Raw genomic sequence first — 22,021 nt, 5'->3', positions numbered from 1 at the left:
CACTTGCATCTTTGAGAAGTTAAATGTAGAATTGTGTCTTTCTGTGCTGCTCCTTCATTTTCTCCTCCTATTCACACCCTTTATTCACTAGAAATAAATTTGATCTTATATCACATAATGTAGGGAACAATCTAGAAATTCATTATTGGATTGAATTTTTTTAACAATGAATTTTTATTTTATTTTGAGAAAGATTAGCCCTGAGCTAACATCTGCCACGAATCCTCCTCTTTTTGCTGAGGAAGACTGGCCCTGAGCTAACATCCATGCCCATCTTCCTCTACTTTATATGTGGGATGCCTGCCACAGCATGGCTTGACAAGAAACATGTAGGTCTGCACTTGGTATCCGGACTGGGGAATCCTGGGCCACCAGAGCGGAACGTGCGAACTTAACCCCTGTGCTACTGGGCTGGCCCCAACAGTGAATTTTAAAGTGAACTAATTTGCTGTCACTCTTTGTGATGAGGATAATCACTCTGTTGGAATGTACATACAGTAGAGATGAAGAGTATTTAAGCCATGAAGGCTGATTATTCCATTCTTTTCGGAGAATAGTGAATATGTATCTACCGGGAAAACCACAGGCTAAAAAGGTACTTGGGATTTGGTTGATGACTCTTACAGACTGTCTGTCAGATTGTTGACTTGCAATAAAAAGTGGAAAGTAGCCGGTCTCATTTGGATTGTTTAGAGGAGTTGATACTGTTGGTCCTGCTCTTTATAGTTGCCCTTTTCCCATGTCTTCTAATGTGATTTCCCTGCCTTACAGAGGAAGCACCACTGAATTATATTTAAGAGTAATTTATTTGGCATTGGTTCTTTATTACATACTCACAGGATGTCTTGAGATATTAAGATGTTTTATACCTTTTATAATCTTGTGGAATATCTGTAAAAGTAAAACTTGAGGGAAAAAGAGAAGGGTTAATGATTTTTACTAATTTTACCTGACTTTCCTAATAACGACCTCAACAATGAGATGTCTTTTGAGAATGGATATTACAGTGGAGGTCCCCTCCCCCAAGTATGGGGCTTTAAAGGTTGGTTTTTTTTTTTTTTTTAAAGATTTTGGTTTTCCTTTTTCTCCCCAAAGCCCCCCGGTACATAGTTGTGTATTTTTAGTTGTGAGTCCTTCTAGTTGTGGCATGTGGGATGCCGCCTCAGCATGGCTTGATGAGCGGTGGCATCTCTGTGCTCAGGATTTGAACCAGTGAACCCCTGGGCCACCGAAGCAGAGCTCGTGAACTTAACCACTCGGCCATGGGGCCATCCCTAAAGGTTTGTTTTTTTCATTTTTAGTAGGGGTCACAGTTGTGTACCAGTCTGTCTATCCACAGGTAGTCTTCCACATCATTCCCTTGAAACCACAAATCGTAGGCCACCTCTCTGTGCCCTAGAAAACAAGCCAAATTCTCAGGTCTGCGTGGGGATGAATCTGCAGCCTGACCAATGGAGGTGTCTACCAGTGACAACTTGCTGGAAATGGAGGGGAGGGGTGGGGATGATACGTGTACTGCCTCCATTAGGGAGGTGGCTGCCTTCGTCTCAGAGATCTCCCTTCATGCCTGTTCTCAGCCTTGCTCTCGACTAACCTCCCTGCTGGTCCGGATCACAACCCGCATCAATATACTCAACAAAAGAGCAGCCAGATGTCTGATGGACAAACAGAAACTGCCAGCCTTAGGTCTCTCTTTCATTAAAACCCCCGTGCATCTCAACGAGGAGGTAAAACTAGAATGAGAGCCACTCTTGGAAAGTGATTATTTGTTCATTGACATTCTTACCTCATTCCAAAAAGGACTTGGAGCAGCTTAGGGAATAAATACAGGACAAGGGGATAGAACAGGAGATGGCAAACTTTTTTTTTTTTTTTTGCACAGAACCAGATAGTAAATATTTGCAGCTTTGCTGGTCATACACAGCTATTCAACTATTGAGCTCCACCATTGTAGCATAAATTAGCTGACCCGTGGATAGGACGCTGTACTACTGTAGACCCTTATGGTTGAACTGAATGTGATTTCAGATTTCTGGAAATTATTTTGCATTTAGCTCAGCCAGATAATAGGTTATGGTATTATTGTGGCATATGGATCACTATGGAGTACATCTTTTAAATTCCAAAATAGTCTTTATGAAACCTGGTAAAATAAGCATCAAGTTTTACTATAGCAAATGGTAAAATAAAATTGAACTTGGGGAGTGAAGATTGCCTTTAATGGTGAATGGTTCTATGCCGATGCTGATTTTTCTTTTTCCTCCTGGCCTACATTTCTCTTTTCAGTTCCCATTCTCTGCAAGCACCGCATTCTCTATTTTCTATTCTCGGTGCATGAAAATTCTCCTCATACACTTACAGGTCCAAGCTTGCTAGTCCATTTACAACCAGTTTGCCCTGCTTTGGGACCATTGTAGTCACTGATAGAAGAGGCCCTGATGATGTCTTCCCCATGACCACCAGTGCCATGGGAGCAGCTATGGTCTGGGATCCTCTCAGTCCCGGCTTCAACCAGCCCAGCTGATCCAGCCTCTTATCACTGCTCTCAGCTGACTTCTCCACCTGTCACCTCTTTACCTATGGTGACAGCGTCCTGCTACTTGGCTCACAGTTTTCCAGGTCAGTAGCTGTATTCAACTTTGGCCCTTAGGCCATGCTTCAAAACTGAGATTTTTGTTTTTATCGTTTTACTGATGAGAGTTGGAAAATGAACTTACTGCTTCATCAGATGCAGTGTTGGAAAACAGAGAAGTTAGGTTTCTACCTCTTTTTAAGATGGAACATATTTGAAGATCCATTGCTTTTATGTCAATGCTTTGCTATATGTGATACAAATTGTGACTTATGTTCTGTCACTATAATGTCATTTGGTGGTCTACTTTAAGTTCATGACCACCAGCCTCAAGTGGAAGCCAGTTCCCTCCCTGTTGGAGGTAACTGTAGTGTACGTGTGGGGGAGCATTGCCCTAGGTTCCAGATCAAGTCTGGGTGGTAGGAGGAGAGGAGGCTGTGGACTGGAATGATTAGCACTGACCTGGGTGCGAGTCCAGGCCCTGCCACTTATCAGCTCTGAGCTCAGCTCATTCGGCCTTGTTCTCATACCATAGTGTACGGTCGTTATGAGGTTGAACCAGGGCAAGCCATGTGAGACACTCATCACAGCAGCCAGCACGTGGGAAGCCTTGAGTACCTGTCAGCTATCTTTGTAGTCTTTGTGTCATCATCATTATTATCACCATCATCATGAAATTGTCACAGCTCAAAGTCAAGAGCACAATAAGGGCTCCTGTTTTCCATTCTGGAGGAATAACAGACTTGAAAAAACATAATCCAGTTGACTGCCTATTTTGATTTTATATATTTCAATATGCAATCATGCTTTACATGATCAAAAAATATTTGTAATGCTGCTGAAGATTAATCCTACCCCCACTGCAACCTCTCTTTATTCCCCACCCTAGATAACAGGGGTTAAATTCTTGACCTGAGAGCTAGTGGTAGTAACATATTTTCAGGTTTTTAATGCTTAAGCATATTGGAGTTTGGAAGTAGGTATATTCAAGTGTAACAGAAGGGCAGAATCCTAACATAAAACTACTGTTAGTAAAAAAGTGAAGAAAATAGTGACAAATATCAGTGACTTATTTACAAACAAACATTGGAGTTATCACCTAAACCTCCAAACTATAGAAATATTATAGATGTCTTTAAAGGTATTTGAAATTAGCAAAATAGGCAAGATAGAAGAAAGGAATCATTTTCTTTTATTTTTGTTGTTCTGAAAACCTCTTACTATCATTGGTGGATTTCTCCATTCCGCTCAGTGGTGAGTGTTGGAACAAAAGAGACACTAGAAATGCAATTTTTTATTCAGTGGCTACCTGAAAATCAGCGACCCTTGAGCAAAATCTTCCTGAGGCGTTTCTTTTTGTCCATTATTAATAGAGTACCTGTGAAGTCCTTCTCCCTGTGCTAGATCTGAACCTTAGACAAATCCTTCTTCCTCCTCTTGTATGTAATACACAATTCAATTGTACCTGGTGTTCTGTTTGGCTTTTAATTTAAGCCTGGTTGGAGTTTTTCCACATGATTAAATGGATTTGTTTTATTTTTTGCCTTCACAGGGCAATTTCATTTTCACGAGTCACACTCTTTAATAAGAAAATGATACCCACCCCTCTGAGGTTTATACCATGGTTGGAAGACCCAGTGGATTTATTAACAGAAGAATTAGATAGTTGCATAATGGCAAAAGGAGTTTTCAGACATCAGTAACAGCGTTCTTTCTTTTTCATGATTGTATGTTTTATGATTCTCAGCAAGATTTCATAGTGTATCTTATTATTTGCTTTTACTCAGAATAATTGACACCTTTTGAGTGATAATCTTACTTTTTAACACTTTTTATTTCTCTTAACTTAATGACTCATACTCTCATAAAAGCAGCTCATCACCACTTAGCCTGAAAATACTCGATTGTTTTTAAACTCTTGAAAAAGGTCAAAAGACATCTTTGTAACTCCTGGAGCCATTCTGGCCTTTCTATTTCCATTTGAAACATGAAATTTCTGTTTAAAAGAGCACAGCTTTTCCCATCTTATTCTAAGAAAACCATGAAATGTGTAATTAGGACTCCAGAGATAAAAGCAGCTAAAATAGCTCCTTCTGAACAGAAAGCCCATTGGGAATTTCTTATTGTGCTGGAAAATACGAAGGAGACGGACGTGCCTGATCACCAGATTTTTCAAGTGGTTCACAATGAGCTCTATGCCCAGAGAGCCTATAAAGGGGTGGCAATTTTAATAAATACAACCTGGGGAGAATCACACCCCCCCCCACAAAAAATTTAAAATTCTTTATTTTTTATACAGGCTTTGCCTAAAGAGGCAGAATAGAGTATTAGAAAAAAAGCAAGTTTGTAATATGAGCTTTAATATTTATATATCTAAATTATTAAATATCAAAATGTTAACAATAAAGTCTTCAAAATTCTTTCTCACCTGGAGTATAATAAGAATAAATGAAATAATATATATGGTACCTGGGGTGGTTCAGAAAGGAGAGTGCTATGTAAATGCATTTCTACTTGATGTCTCAAGCTCAGCGTTCTGAAATTTAACCCCTGAACTTACCCATTCATTGTTTCCCTGACAGTGTTTTCCATCTTAGTGCGTTCTCCTAGTGGCCCAAGCCAAAATTCTTGGGGTTTCTTTGTTTCCTCTCTTTTTTTAATTTCCTACCCAATCCACCAATAAATCCTGCCAGCTCTGCTTTCAAAATGTGTCTAGAGTCTGACCACGTCTCTCCACCTTCACTGCTATCCCCCTGTGCCGAGCCATTGTCGTCTCTCACCTGGATTATTGCCATAGTCACCCAGTTAGTCTCCCCAGTTCTACCCTTGTGACAGTGGTCCAGTCTCTTCTCAACACAGCGACCAGAATGATTCGTTAGAAGAGTAAGTCAAATCATCTCCCTCTTCTGCTTAAAATCTTCCAGTGGCTCCTTATTTCTCTCAAAGTAAAAGTCATAACCTTCATAATGGCCTAAACGGTTCTGCGTGCTCTGGCCCCGCCCCACCCCATTATCCTGTGAACTCATGGCCTACTATGAAATGAGCACTATGCCTGGCTCCTTCATCTCCTGCAAGTCTTTGCTTAATTGCCACCTTCTCAACAAGGCCTACCTGGTCCACCATGTCTAGAATTGCAACCCACTTCTTGCCCGCCTTATATTGCAACTACCCTTTATCATCCTCTGTCTCTCTCTCTTTTTTCCCCCTCTCTGGAAGGGCAGGGAGTTTTCTTTTTTGGGAGGGGGCTGTCTGTTTTGCTTACTGATGTATTACAAGGAGCCGAATAGTACCTGGAAAATATAAAGGAGATGGAAGTGATTGATTGCTAAGTTTTTTACATGGCTGCCTACAAGCAGAATGCCCAGAGACTACAAAGAGACAGCAACGATACATATTTGTTGAATGAATGAATAATCACTGACCATATATTACCATTGCTGAGGATGGGAAAGTTTTCAAGAGTACTTTGACAAAGCCAATGATTTGGGGATAAGTGTCCCATAGCACCGGGATGCTCCTGTACTTTCTGTGTCTCTCATAGGCAGAGGCCAGGGGTCTGAGCAACATGACCAGTGACAGTTAGCAGCCACGTATATGGCTGTGTGATGAAAGTGGAAAATGGTCTTAAAAGCTGTCAGAGTATTTAGGACAAGCAGAATAACTTCGTAGGGGCTATGTAGCTACAGGACGGTGCCTTTGAAGAGGAAAACAATAAGATAAAATATTAGATATTTAATTTATTGACCGCTCACTGGTTCCAAATAATATGCTAAGTATGGTGAATAAAGATAGAATAAAATTCGGTAGCTGCCTTGGAGAGCGTGGTTTTTTCCACTTCCATTCCGTCCCCCCACTTCTGAGAGAATTATCCTTCTAAACACCGATATCATCTAAACATGCCTCTCACCTGCCAAGAAACCTTCCTGCTCTCAGGACTTATCCCGGCTGGAGCCAAGACGGTACAGACGGATGACTTAATAAAGTTCTCTAAATATATAGTGATTTTTTTACATGGAAACTGGTGATCAGCTATTCTTCATCTCTATCAAGGACAAACAACAGAAAATGTGTTTCCATTGTAGCATGAAGGCTATAGCTGAGATGCAGGGAAAATTTTCTGTTTGGCAGACAGCGAGGTGATTTTGGGGGACAGGTTCTAGAAACTCCTAAGGTGGAAACTTTTCTTTTTAACTTCATTCTGCTTGAGAAGTTTATACCAGCATTTCTCAAAATATGTTCTAGCATCACACAGGTCCTTAAGTAAGGTTACTCTAAATAAAGATTCTGCATTTCAGAAATACTAGGTTTTAAAAAATTAAACGTATTTCTTTACTGTGTTCTAAGCCTTGAGACTTTCCAAATGAGATGTATAGTAAATGGCATTTCTCAAATTTATTTGAATCTGGAATCCTTTTTAGGGGCTTCTTGCAGGATCAGTGTTCTGGGAACACAGTGCTTTGGAAAGTATTGACTTACATATATCGTGGTGGGTGGATAAGTGAATTTTGAGAGTCCATTCTTGGGCAGGATTTAAACGTTTTGCTGCCTGCCGTGTTTGTACCTTGAAGAACAACAGCGACCACCACCACATCAACAAAAGAATTTTAATACTATTATCCCACTAGCAATACCACCTGAAGAAGAATTCCTTTGAAGCCATTTCTTTTAGAATTAGAGTTTCCAGCCAGTCAACAGCAAGTGAAAGGTAAGATCTTGAAACAGATCCACGGAATCGTGTTTTCCATTGTTGTGAGGCTGTAATTAGAAATGCCTTTGTGGGTATTTGAGACGATGACCGTGACTGCTAAGACTCCTAATGGGGTGAGGGACACTACATGGCCATCCATAAAATGTTATAGTTTGGGGAAGCAGGTATCACCTAGAATAGCTGATTCACCGATATTTGAAGCGGCAGTTTCCAAAGTAAGACCAAAGTGACACTGCATATCTCTCTCCACATGCAGTTTTCCTTGGAACTGGAGAAAGTTAAAAATCGCCTTTTCCCCTGCTTAGCTGTCGATTTAAAAAGAAGGCACTTGACACAGTCCTCTGTGTGTTACGTGAGTAGAAAGTGAGCTGTTCTTGCTTCAGAATGTAGTTCCTTTCATGGAAGGCTCCTGTAGGAGAGCTGGAGAACAGGGAAACGCCTTCCTTGAGCTTTGTGATAAGCCACTGTGTGACTGTTTGCTAGTAAATGGTGGCATTTTTGGCAGAATTTCATCCAAAACATGCCTTCGTTTTTGTATCCCGTCTGGCTGTAATTGTTGGAGGCCACCAGTATTTACAGAAGGACCTAACAACTTTAAATGGCCAAATTGGCTTAGTCAGTGTGTGACCCAGGACTCTGGCATTTGGTATTAAAAAGTGATTAATTGGGGATAACATTTATTAATGTCAGCCTCCCTGGCATTGCCTTGAAAATTCTCTCCATTCCAAGGCACCGCAGTCCCTTTTGATTTGGGTGACTTGGGCCAGTAAACTCTAGTTTTCTGCCTGTTGTAGATTTAGAATGTGCTCACTATGACAATGTCTTCACTTGGGAATAACTCAATGCCAAGGCTTGCTGAAGAAACGCTTTTACTCTTTGTTTTTCTATCTAAAACATTTTTTTCTATTACCTTGTTAAAAATTTCCCAAGGAATAAAGGGCTCCCAATTAGGGATTATGTGGTCAAATTCTTACTTTTATCTTTATGTCAAGCTTCATACAGATGGTATTAAGCTGCTTCTCTCTTAGATACACTTTCAGATGTATGCTGTTGCTATTTGGTAGAAAACAGTCCTAATGAAACAATGAGAACAGGTGTTTGAATGTCTGAAGTCGGAAAATTACAAGTATTTGATACTATTTTAAAACATGGGAGCCTTTGTTTCCATCCTTTGCTGCATTCGTTAGTTCATTAAATTTGCCCTTTTAAGCTATGATACGAAGGCTGTTTGAATGCACAGTTAAAGGTGAGGGAAGAGCATTATTTAATCATGCCAGTTATTTGGAAAAAGCACTTTTTAACAACTTCTGATGAAACAAAGTGATCCATCCAGCTTTCATCACCATATGTTTCAGAAGCAAGAAAGTGAATCTTATCCAATGAGATGCAGTGTATTTTGATTATAGAAGATATTTTGATTTTGGATGAGTACATTGACAGATAACGGGAACAAAACCCACTATTAATAGCAGTCCTTCCAGAAGCTCAAGTGTACAAGTAAATCTCACTTTTTTTAAAAAAAAGAGATAAGCTCACTTCTTTAAGAGACAAGCTTGCTAAATTTCTTATTATTCATATATCATAACCTTGAAGTAAAAAACATTTCTGTGCAATTTGTTTCATAAAATATGATGAATTATTGACTTTAAGGATTGCTGCTCTAAAATATCTGGATCTTTACCCTGTGAAACTGTGTGGGATTTCTGTGTTTCCTTCTCCTTATTCATTTTAGATTACAGAGGGAAGAAGGGACTGTCTTCTGTGTGACAATCCTAGTGGGTAGATGAATCATCCTTTTCAGTGAGTGTGCTCACTGTGTGAAAAAGTGAAATATCGTGTGTCTTTCTTAACAAAAAATAAGTCTATAGCATCCTGCTTTGGAAGGTTTTGACACAGGGACATCTCCCTAACAGAAATATTTGAGGAGTAGTCATGGGTACAAAACTACTTCTGCCCGGCATGTACATTTCCATAGGAACAAAACTATTTATGAAAATGCATAATTTCTTCTCTGTTTCCCCCACTTCATCAAAGCTAAATTTACTCATGACTTTACTTGCATGGTTAAATCCATCCTGGTTTCTAATTGAATCCTTACTGAGGGCATAAAATATGGTTGATCATTCCTGCCTCCCTCCTGCGCTGGGTCACCTTATTAAGTTATAGCTCTTGACCTAGGATTCTGTGGCATTACTTGTGTTATCTCCATTTTGCCACCGAGAGCTGGATGTGGTGAGCACAATGCAAGACCCGCTAAGCAGTGGACTCTCTCTCTCTTCCTCCCTCTTCCCTGGACAGGCTCCAGGCACAAGACTGAGCTCTGCTGACATTTTCTTTCCTTGGTTCTCACGGGTGCCCTGCCTAGTAGACCTTTGACCCTCCTCTGGACAGGGCCTCCCCTGAAGCCAGGGGTGTTTGACAGGGGTCCTGGACGGTAGCTCCCCCCAGCTCCTCCTTTCTCCTGAGCCCACCTAGCTAACTTTGATCCCAACGTGTATGAACATATCTCTTAGAGCAACACCACAATTTTGATTTTCCAAATCCACCCTCCTGAGTGAATACCTGTATGTATATGAATATGACAGATATGTTACAAGATAAAGTGGTTATCAGTATTACATTCCAGAAAGATTTATATGTATACAGTTCATAGATAAACAGTCGAATATTAAAAATGGAAGCTTAGAGCAATAACAACTTACAGAGCATGTGTAGATTAAACTTCAGAAGGCCTTTGTCCTACTTACCAGTCCACTTAGCTTATTTATTGTGCCTCTGTGTCACTCGATTGTGATTGTTCTCCTGTTTTCCTTACTAAGAAGGGCCATTTCATCATAGTATGTGATTTTTTTATATCCAAACAATCATTGTCCTCCTCTCAAGTCCTCTTAAATATAGTTTTGACTTACAATTCAATAACTAAGTCAAATCAATTATGTCTTACCCTATTGTGGCTGGTGGACATGGATATGTCCATTCTTCCAGAGGCTGGTTGTCAGAATGAGTAGATGGACCATCTGAAACCATTCATTCAAGAGAATACAAGACAAGGAACACATATCCTTTGCCACGTATCCTACTGCATCCCTGAGATTGTAGAATACTTGTGTTTGCATTTATCTGGCAAAGCAAATCAATGGTGCCCTCTGTCACAGGCCTCAGGGGTAATATTTTCTTGACTACCTTAGCAGTGCCTTAGTGGGCAACGCCCACATTGCTTGCTGGGTCTCATCTGCTGTCAGTCTGTTTCTGCTACAAAATTGGAAGGTAGTCCAGGGCTGAAACTCCCCCAACACGCATACATTTGACATTAGCTTTGGACTCCAAAGCCACATGGACCGTGGGGAAAGGACTGGCTTTGGAGTGAACCAGACCTCAGTTTGAAACTGTTGTTTCTCATTAATTGGATTAATTTAGATAAGTGTCTTAAGCCCTCTGAGCCTCAATTTCCTTGTCTGTAGAACTAGGGATGATTACCTAATCTGTAATATTATCAGGAAATTTCAATGGAACAATTTAAATCAGATTTCTGGTATATGGTATGTACTTGAGTGGTATTTGTTTTTCCTACATCCTCTACCATTTGCAATTTACCAGGTGGCTTTTATAGCCCCCTCTGCATGTCTCCCTCCCGTGGCACATGGGATATGTGTATATATATATTTGTCCTTCTCTTCCTTCCTTGTCCTTGTCCTTGCCTTCCACCTCTAGTTTTCTTCAGTCCATTTTTAATACATAGTGCCTTCCCCATTTTTGTTCAGAACCACAGATAGTGATGCAGAAAGCTCATTTCTCTGACTTCTCCCATGTCTCCATAAATTCCTGTAAAAGTTTCATTTTAATCGGGAAAGTGTTTTTTGAACAACATTTTCCTAATTTACTCAATTCCCTCAACTCCTGACTGATGCTTGATTAAGTGAGTGGCATCTTTTTGCACTAGGCTATATTTTCCAATCTTGTTATTTCTAAAGTGGCTTTTTAAAGATTTTTATTTTTCTTTAAACATTTAGAACACACTTATGCAGAATGTAACATACATTTCCAACTTTATTTCTTTATTCTTAATTAGAGTAAAGCAATCTGAGAGCTTCACTCCTCCGTCCGATTAAGCTTGAAACATAGTTGTGTGCTCTTGCGAGATAAGAAGTTTCAATGCCAGGAACTAGCGTTGGCAAGAAGATTCAGACTGTTGATTAAAAGCAAATCAAACAAAATCTCTATGCAAAAACGTTAAGTCCTGAACCAAAGACCAGAAATCGAAAATGTCAGTTTATGAACGCTCTGATTTTAATCTGCCCGCGGCTCTGTTCGTTAGTGTATCTGGCAGTGCCGCTCGGTGAAGAAAGTTTGGCATGGGAACGAGCAGTGTTTAATTTGGCTCAGAGAAGACACAGAGTGTACAAATCTACTTTTGTCTCTGAGGGGGTATAATTTCTTCATTCATTTCCCCTTTTAAAATTTTTCTCCCCATACATTCATGAGTAAATTTTAGAGCACATGAAAGTAAGGAAATGATATCACCAACTCGAGCCAAGTAGAGTGTGGGTTGGCAGCTATGCTGTTGAGATCCTGAATCTAAGCTGTTTTCTGTCCCAGCTCAGCTTATCCTGTTGATCTCAGACTAGGGAGAAAAAAATTGCAAGTGGTCCCTTTCCATACCTACATTTGAGATGTGAATCGGTCTCGTGTCCTGGCAGGACTTTCTTTCAACCTCTTGTAGTGTGGCATTGTGTCCTCCCAGGGGAATATGTGATCAGCAAGGAATTTGGCATCTGAGACTGAGGCTCTGAAAATCAGCTTTTAGTTTTTCTTTTTGTCTACACCCCTAAGACTGCCCCAAGGCTCCTCTTGCCTGCTGCACTGCTGGTAGGGAGTTCAGATTCCACATCTTGTTTGAGTCCTAAGAAGTGGTCTGTTGCATTTGATATCATAATAGCAGTAAAAATTCGAAACTTCCCTCTTCTCCAACTGTTGAGAGATTGATCTCAAGCTCATTTGCCAGATAAAAAGCTCTCTCAGATTGCTGTTTGTCTTGACTGGTTTTCTTTGTTTGTTTATTTGTTTGTTTGTTTGTTTTGAGCTAACATCTGTGCCAGTCTTCCTCCATTTTGTACTTGGGACACCACCACAGCATGGCTTGATGAGTGATGTGTGGGTCCACACCTGGGATCTGAACCCACAAACCCCGGGCCGCCAAAGCAGAGCACGAACTTAACCACTATGCCACTGGGTTGGCCCGTGTCTTGACTGTTTTTCTACAACATTTTAAATGTTCCGTAGCCTTACTAGCTTAAAAAGGATGGTTTACCCAAGGGCTGAAATGTAAAGGAAATGTAACAATGTAAGTAAGGAAGGGACCAAGTCAGGAGGGGGCTGGAACCAGCTCCTTCTAGCTCACAAGAATTCTGTCCTTTCTTTGGGATCCACATCTCTGCTTCTGTCACCATGCTCTTTCACTCTGAGCTGATCAATCAGTCAGTCCTCGCAGGAAACACATGGCATAGCCAATGAGGTGATCGAAGAGAGCTTCTGAAGGAACCATTTGCAGTGATGTGGGCAGGATTAGTAGAGCCAATATGCAAAGTAACACCTATCAGATGGCCTGAAGTGGCAAAGGAGGGGATTGTCACCAGCACTGTCACCATGGAGAGGAGCCCCAGACAGGAACTGTGTCTGTAGCTAGGTGAACTGGGCCACTGCCAAACAGAGGTAGAGGAGTGTGGAGGAGAGAGCAGGGCTGTAAAATTCAAATACAAACACAGACAACAATGAAGGTCAGGCAGACAAGGGGGCAGCCCAGGAGAAATAAGTTCAAGGTACTTTTGTGCAGAGCTCAGAAAGAATCCTCTTGCCCAAAACAGCCAAGCTCTTTCTATCCTTCTTCTATCTTGGCACTTCCCATTCTGGTCTTGAAAGCATGCTGCTTGGCTTCTGAGGTAGTGTTTTGAGGATAAAACCGGTTCTCTATCCATTTGGTGCGGTCTCTATTATCACCATCCTTGAGAGCATCTGTAAACCTAAGGGCTTTTGTAGATTCAAAGTTCGTGATGTTAAAATATAAACCTGAGCCTCTCATTTGGTCAAATGGAGACTCACTGATGCATTTCCTGTGGGCAGCAATAGGGGTGATGGGCTGCAAAAAATTCTTAAAATGCACCAGAGCATCACAGGGAGAGGCCAGGTTCCTGAGTTGTGCAGGAGGGAGACCTGAAGCCTGTGCAACCTTGAGGAATATTTGTCACAGAAAGAATGCAATAACCCCTGGCATTCTTGCTGATTCGTCATTGCAGCTATTTGTGAAGGACCCAAAGGTCTCAGGCATAAAAGAATTTACCACAGGGATAATAATTCTCACCTCCACAGAGTTGATGTGAAGATTAAATTAGAATTTATTTAAATTTGCACAAATTTGGATTGCCTGCTGCAGGGTTGCAATTCGGGACTCACTTAGCCAGAGAGTGAGCCTAGCTCACTGCCCAGCTCCATAACTGGGATTCAGGACCAACCCACCCTAAGAGACGAGGCAGTCGGATAAAGCAACAGGGCATTTCAATTGATTAAATACCTTGTCTTCTTCAATTAAAAAGAACTTCCATTGTCATCATCATAGTAATCAATTATTGAATATTTTAATAAATTGAAATATTCAAAAAGTTAAAATTGAATTTCAATGAAGTAAAAGATGTCACTTTTCCTGAGCACAAAAGTTATATGACCATGCAAGACTGAGTAGGGATAAGTAGCAGTGAATGGAATTAGAGAGGTGCAGAAGGTATGTATATATCCTGATTAAAAATATCTCAGTACTGTTGGTCACCTCTGCCAGAGCCTTAGAAGAAACCCTTGGATGCTCAAGGACTGAGGGCTTTTCACCACCCCATTAATGTTGCAAAAAACTATGTTTCAGAGGGTTACCAAAAGTACAAGATTTCCTTAGTGGTAAGTCCCTAAAATGGCTATTGGGGTGCTTGAGAACCCCACCGTGTATATGCAGTTTCCGTCACTGATCTTTACTCTGGCAGCACATATTTGTTGAATAATGATTATGTATGTGTCAGGGATCCAGATCAATTTAAATGAGATGGTGACTCCCATCCAGGAAGCCATAGTCTGATGGAGGAAGTAGGCCCATAAACAGCTAAGGAAGGAGGGCCTACTAAGTATTCAGCCATGCCAGTTGTCAGCTTGGCAAATGCCTTACTCCCAGGGCCAAAGAGGGGAGCTTTACTGCCATCAGCTTCCCTGAAGACTAATAAATTAGATGCAGACAGCTAGAACCTAGAGCTGCCAAATAAATCCTTAGGATTGAAATATAGCTGTGCTGTATGTAGAACTGTGAGAACTTGCTCACACCCTAAATGCACTGTACCTGTTTAGAGGTGAGAGAAAATATAATAACAGTGATGATGATAACCATGATGATAATGAGGCCTCTTCTCTGCCTCTCTGGAAGGGAACAGCCTGCAGTGGATGTTGTCTATGTTGAATCGGGCAGAAAAGAGTCCTCGTCTCATGAACACTCATTCACACCCTGCTGGTCACAGTGCATGTGTGTGTATCCGTGTGTGTGTGTGTGTGTATGTCTGTATGTTTGTCTGTGTGTCCTCCTCTGTGGCCCTGCGCTTTGAAAAGTGAACTGGGACTAACAAAGGGAGGGGCTAAACCAGGAGCTACCCAGCTAGACTCAGGTTCTGGAGCTCGATTTCCTCTGAGGGAATTTATGGTTCTGAGAAAACCACTGTTCTTCCATTAGCTGCTTAGTCAGATATGTGGCTGGGCTGATGGTGGCTGAGCCACTCTCTGGGCACCCTAAGAGGGGTGTTAAGAGATTTTTTTCCTCTGCAGCTCAGGGAGATGCTTCTCTTTATCCTCCCAAACCAGAAAAGAAAAATCAAACCAAACACCTATCACAGTAAATCTATCACACGTTTTCCCTACAGATAAACTAGGTATCAACACTTTTTTTTTTTTGAGGAAGATTAGCCCTGAGCTAAAATCTGCTGCCAATCCTCCTCTTATTTGCTGAGGAAGACTGGCCCTGAGCTAACATCCCTGCCCATCTTCCTCCACTTTATATGTGGGATGCCTGCCACAGCATGGCTTGATAAGCGGTGCGTAGGTCTGCACCTGGGATCCGAACTTGTGAACCCCAGGCCACTGAAACAGAATGTGTGAACTTAACTACTGCACCACTAGGCTGGCCCCTCATCACTCTTTCTTTTGTTTAATTGATCAACTTAAAATTCAGAGAAGTAAGTTAATTTGTCTGAAGCGCACAGTTAATCAGACAAATACCATGTATTATTAATGGCCATATTATTAGCTCTTTTAATTCTCATATCTTTTCATCCCCTAGTGTAATTTGGAATAAGTAAATTTCCATTTGCCTCTTTTCCTGGAAATGAATGCACTTTGTGTACTGGAAAATGCCACAGATTTTCTCTTTTTCCCCCACTCATATTTTGTTTGAGTTTCGCCTAAATCTGTTTGGCTGATATAAGCTATAAATTAGTTAGCCAATTTTGTCACATCTCTGATCCACAGGATACAAAGTTGGATTCCCTCCCAGTCTTTCTCGTTCTGGGAAATTCAGTCATATCCATGACATTTTTTCCCCTAACTTCACAACTTTCTGCTCGGCTGATCGACTTGAAGTTTAAAGAAATATGTTCTTGAATATTTTCTATGTCTTTTGACTGAATGGGGAGGAGGGAAGACAAAGGGTATTAGCATCAAATTAACTTGAGAATAAGAAATTTCTTCATAATTATTATTTTTCTCAAAATAAAATAAAATAACAAAAGTTCATTGAGTTTGGGTGCAGTCCCACCGTCTTCAATTGAATGTTTTGGAAACAAAGAAAAACATGCTGTAAGACAGCCCATCTGGTAAGCAGCACAGAGTGGTGGCCTCGAAGCTCACAACTCACAACTCCAATAATGTGGACTTTCACTGATGAAGAAATCTTTGTGATGATCCAGCCCCGCTGAGCCCTGAGCCTCTCCTGTCTCATTGTGCAGTTGAGACACGAAAGGGCTAATTACGTGCCCACTCAAGGTGACTGATAGTGTGTTGATGGCAGGGCCACCATTTGAATCTAGACGTCAACTCTGGACACTGATTTGCTTTTTTTTCCTAAACACGTGACACCATTTAGTAGCTCCGTGCTGCCTCTAAGTAGAGGTCAACTCCACCTTTATCCCCCTCCAACAACACCCTCATGATTTGTATCGCCAACATGTATACTTTTATTCCCCACTTTGTACAGTCTGTATCTTCTGTGCCTAGCTGTGACCACTCCCCCCCAAACACCACCAAATTTGCCTTGTAAGCATTCATTCATTTTTCACACCCAGATTGTTACCTCCACCAGGAAGCCCTTTCTACCTCTTTCCCTTCTCACACCCAGTTTTTTCTCTTGCTTCATCATTTATTCAACAAATATTTCTGAGCAGCCACTAGGCACCAGTCACTGAGCTAAGCACAGATCATGCACAGCGAGCACAACTGACCAGCCCCTCATGGAACTTACAGTCTAGTGGAGACATTATAAACAGCAAACACTCAGATCAATACACAACCATGACTGGGATGATTGCCATGAAGGGAATAAAGACCGTTCCTGGAGCCTGAAGAACCCACCTCCATGTGCCCAGCAGTGGTGAGCACCTTGGGGATGCTGCCCACCGCAGGGGCTCAGTGAGTGAGGAGGAGGCAGGCTAGGAGTTGGGTGTTTGCTGTCACCTCCTCCCCACCTAATGGCTCCTGAAGAGCTCAGCCTTCTGTTGAGTAAAGGACACACACATATGGTCACCATGGTGAGGCCTTTGGTCAGGTGAGAAGGCGTGATATTAGGGGTGTGGAGGCGATGCCTCCTTCAGATCCCCAGTGAGGGCTGTTCTCTGATAACCTCGATGAGGGGCAAGGGGGACACTCATTGAATAAAACACTGTCTGGGAACATGGATAATGGCCCAACTGGAGTTCTGCTTACACCCTTATTGTTCTTAATTCTATAGGATTAAGAAATAGGGAGTATTAAATTCTCTTTAGAACTGTCTATGGGAAGACACTTGAATACTTTTGTAAAAAGCATTTCAGCTTTTGAAAAGAGTTGAAAGAAGTCTTTAACTATCTCTAAAAAATAAAAGTACACCTATAAAAAGAGAAGATCAACCCCGTACTCAATAATAGGCTCAGAGTTCAGGAGGAACACTCAACAAGACTCTCATTCTCTGGGATTTATTTTTAATTTTAGCAAGAAATACTTGCTCTTGATGTCACAGGATTCTTATGAAGGTGTTTATTCTTCTTTAAATTATGTGAACTTTAAGTTCTTGAACTGAAATGTACTTTGTAAACTCAAAGTATAATCTAAATTACAAAGCTTGCTTGCAGCTTTTATGAACTTGTTGCTTTTCTCACCTATTTTTTTCTCAATTTTAGTGGGTCATAGAAAATATATTATTGCATCCATTTGAGTTGAAGCCTTGTTATACAAGCTTTATTTTCTTTTTCTATCATCTTTTAATTCTAAAGAGTATGTTTCCTTTAGGTAAAAAATGAGATCATTGCTTACAGAACCATTAATTATTTAAGGGAAATTTTCCAAATCGCATTTGTTCATATGGAATTGCTCTCACAAATTTCATTCCTCTATATGTGGGAGTCAGCAAAACAAAGATTTTAATAAAATCAAGGTGACAAATATCTCAAGATGTTTGAAATATTTTACTTTGTATACTTAAAGTATAGTAGTTCATATTAGGAGTCTTGTTTATATTTTTGAAATTCTTTTAGTTAGTCTTTTATAATTATTAAAAGTAATAAACTAAAGTGTTCATAAGAAACATTTAAAACTGTAATATGGAAAGTTTGATTAGGTTGTCTTCTTAAACATTTTTTAAAAAGAAAAAATAATACCACCCAATATGTTGAAGTTTGTTTTAAATAGGCCTCTCTTCCAGGGTATCCATACCATAGACACTCAGTGGAAATGCAAACTACTTTTTATAGTGCCTATTACAACATATTATTAGCAATAAACAGATTTTTTTTCTGTTAATTATAAGTGATGGAGAAATCTTTACAAGTTAATATATACAATATTAGAGAAAAGTGCTTTGTCAATTTAATGGATTATTGTAGTGAATTTTGATTCCAAAAAATGTCATGGAACAAATATTTGCTTACTGGCTTAATTTGAAAGGTTCTGAAAACCCTTCAGCGCAAATGATCTCCCTCATTGGCGCCCCCAATTTTACCGTTCGCATTTCATTTCCTTTGTGCTAGGCTGTGCTTCTCCTGGTGGGCTTTGTGTAGGGTCTTTTTTTCAATGTGTTCTATTTTTGAAAGGACCATAATTCTCCAGGATGCTTTAGAGAGCTTGATTCTCTCCAGCAAACGAGTTGCCTGGGGGGACAGGGAATCTGAAAGGAGCCAGACCAAGAAGCGGGGTTGCTGTAGGGCCTGCCCAGAACAAGGAGTGATGGGCCCTGATCAGATCTGCAATTATCAAACGTTTCTGGGTGGCAAACGTGTGTCGGGGGACATGTGAATATTGTGACATGCCAGAGGTTTTAGCCTGAGGGCTTTCTCTCATGAATTCAGCGCAGTGATCAAAAGGTTTGCATTGGTCTAACTTATTCATTCCTTCAATGAGAACTTAAAAATGAAAGAGATGGTTAAATGCTGACAGAAGTGGAATTAAACCAAAATTAATTTGTCCTTCACTGTTGTGTGTTTCAGAGACTGGAGCACAAGGAAGTTTTAGTGGGCTTGTCGTTCCTGGTTTTCCCGTTCATTCCAGCCAGCAATCTCTTCTTCAGGGTGGGTTTTGTGGTGGCCGAGAGAGTCCTTTACATGCCTAGGTAATTATTGCTCATGATTTCCTCGTTACGAGACCTGCCCTCTGTCACCAGCACTGATAGTTTCAGAGAGACAGTCCTTTGCATGTGTAGCAGTTAGATCCTTGTGGAGCTAAGGAGTTTATTATCTCAGCTTTAAAAGCAGCCACGGAGAAGTCTGGATGAGGTCGAGTTCACACACATTCACTCTAGTCTGCAATGGCTCTCCTCCAGGTGAAAGCAGGACAGTTAAATGTGAAATCCTGACCAGAGTATATGCAGGATTTTAGCAGCAGTTACCACAGTATCTGTGTTTTATTAAACATAATGATAGTAACTTTCTAGAAATATTTGTTGATTTGCATAAAATCATTAATTAAGTAGCATGTTTGCAATTAACTTCTTCCTTCTTTCTCTCTCTGTCTCTCTTTCTTTCTTTGTTCTTTAAAAGTAAGAACAATCTCAAGAAAATTTGTTCTTGAGAAAAAAAATGGTTAAAAATTATAAAGGGCATTCAGACGCATATGATTACACGATGCCACTTGGTTCTGAATATTTGAATTATGCTGAAGGTTGCTGTTCTCTTATCTTATTCAAATATCGTCGTTCCAAGGCCACATTTCTTTTCTGATGCCCAGAAATGTCCCTGAAATGGTTCTGCCATTTATCCATTTTGTGACCTTGAGCAAGACATGAAGGTTTTTTGTACCCAGTTTTTCTCATTCTTAATTGGGATTTAGTAATTGGGATTTTAGTAAACTTCCTAAAATTAAGTAATTTTATGAATGATATGTAAGAATGAACTTTTCTAAAAGGCAGTATCATAAATCAAAATATTGTAAGGAAATCATTTTTTCTTTGTTGATATTGTTAGAAATTTAGAAATATGTATCATTGGAAATGAATTTCATATCCTTTAATTCCCCCCAAACCAAGACCCCAACAGCTTTCTTAAGACTTGATTCTGTATTATTTTGATTTGGTTAAGGAGAGGACAACCCTTAATTCTTTTTGTGTTTCTGCAGCACAATTTTGGAAGGAGATTATTTCTTGATAAATACTATTCAATAAGGACAAAAATACAACACAAATTCCTTGTGTCCTGTATTGTTTTAAGATAACAGGCTCATGAGGCCTTGCCAATAATGTGAAGGGCAAAAGGGAATATCAGTGTCTGTTCTAGCTGTATTTTCTTAGACCCTTTGAAAGTGGCTTCAGTCAGGTTTTCTCTGTAATACTGATGATTCCAAGTGCAATCTCTATTCATTCGTCATTTAACAGATATTCACAGAGCACCTTTGTCAGACATGTTCTACTAGAATCTGAGGCTACAAAAATAAATGAATCTCAGTTTTTTCCCTCAAAGAGTTTATTAACTGCTGATTAACAAAGTGGAGTCTTACATTCTAAACATTTAGTGAGTCCTAGTATTCTTTAAAATGGTATCATACTCATTAATGCTATTTTAACATTAAATGTATCAAACTTTTATTGAACTTTCGTAATATGTCCATCACTATGCTAAGCATGTTGTATTTATTTCATCAATTAATTGACACTGTAGCTGGTAGTTCACAGCATGTCCCTGAGGTCAGAGGGCCTGTGTTGGAATTCTGACTTAGACATGAGTGTGCGGTCCCTAAGCGTCAGTTTTTTCATCTGTATAAAATGAAGATAATAGCACCCAACTCAATAAGAGATTGTGAGCATTAAATGAGTTGATCGTATAAAAAGCTTAGGAAGTGTTTTCCGTTGTACATGATCAATAAATATTATATATTGTTATTGTTGATATCAGCTTGCTGGGGCAGCTGGTACCATCATCCCTGTTTTACAGAAATAAAACTTGGGCTCCGACAAGTTAAGTAACATGCCCAAGGTGACCTAGCTACTAGGTGGCAGAGTTGGGATGCAAATCCTTGTCTACCGACAGATCTTTCGTCTTCCAGACTATGTTGCTTCTCTGATAGTAACATCTTAGCATTCTTCTCAATTGAAAAAGAAGGAGGAGAAAATCTGAACATAGTAAAGTACTTTCAGCCCAACTCCATCTGGTGATCAAGACTTGATACTTCCGAGAGTCCTGTAGCAAGCTTTTCTAATCCAAATACAGGAGAATAATTTATGAGGAGATAAAGGGCTGGAATTTTAAACAAGAAGTTAAAATTTCATTCTTCTGGAAGAGACATAATGGAAGCCCATAATATTGTCATCAGCCATTTGCGGGGTGTCTCATTTAAAGACTCCAGGGATGTGTGTTCTCCAAACACCCACAGGGTCGTGCCAGCTCTGGCTCTTCCTGTGCTGCCATATTCTAAATAGACCATGTTCTGACTCCATTTCATTTTCTCTAAAACAGACAGAGTAGTGCCCCTGCCCTTTTTCTGCCAGGAATAAGCAGATTTGGACTAAAAGTAGTGTTCTGAATATGAAGAAAACATCAGTATTAGCAAGAGCAAGTGCCTGCCTCTTAGAACCAATCTGGATTTTGCTGCATTTGGCAAACTGGGTGCAGAGTCATCCAAAATCAATTCCAGTAAATTAGTCTTCATTAAAAAATGATTGTTCTGTTCTTTCCAAGTTCCTGCATCTATGCACTGTAGCATTGACGCTAAGTCATCATTTTCCAGGACTTTCTCTTGGATTAATATCCATATCTCCTGGATTAATATCCACATCATCACTGTGCCCAGCCAGGCCACTTTCCCCTCCAGCGCTGTAGTCTCAGTAGATGCCAAAGCCATGTGCTTTCCACCCCTTAGAGATGGTCCTGGAGGCTGATGAAGAAGTCAGATGACTAGGCCAGGCCCACAGCTCTGCACAAACCTGAGAGTTTAACTCATATTTGAGGAGGCTGGAGTTGGAGGAAGCCTAGGACTTTTTGAGTGAGACATAC

At 40.3% G+C, this 22,021-nt stretch overlaps 1 protein-coding gene across 3 annotated transcripts in view; it reads left to right on the top strand.

Moving 5' to 3' along the window:
• The window catches only part of TMTC1 (transmembrane O-mannosyltransferase targeting cadherins 1), a 255,029-nt gene that overhangs the window by 149,908 nt on the left and 83,100 nt on the right, over positions 1–22,021 (top strand). For all 3 annotated transcript variants that reach the window (XM_044775283.2, XM_044775282.2, XM_014843846.3), the window contains one exon: positions 19,028–19,149. In XM_044775283.2, the coding sequence (XP_044631218.2) occupies positions 19,028–19,149 (122 nt within the window). The remainder of the gene's footprint in view (positions 1–19,027; positions 19,150–22,021) is intronic.

Source organism: Equus asinus, chromosome 22 (genome assembly GCF_041296235.1).
Source record: "Equus asinus isolate D_3611 breed Donkey chromosome 22, EquAss-T2T_v2, whole genome shotgun sequence".
Lineage (NCBI taxonomy): Eukaryota > Metazoa > Chordata > Mammalia > Perissodactyla > Equidae > Equus > Equus asinus.
The sequence above is the reverse complement of the archived record's forward strand: the minus strand, read 5'-3'. Positions and strand labels throughout refer to the sequence as shown.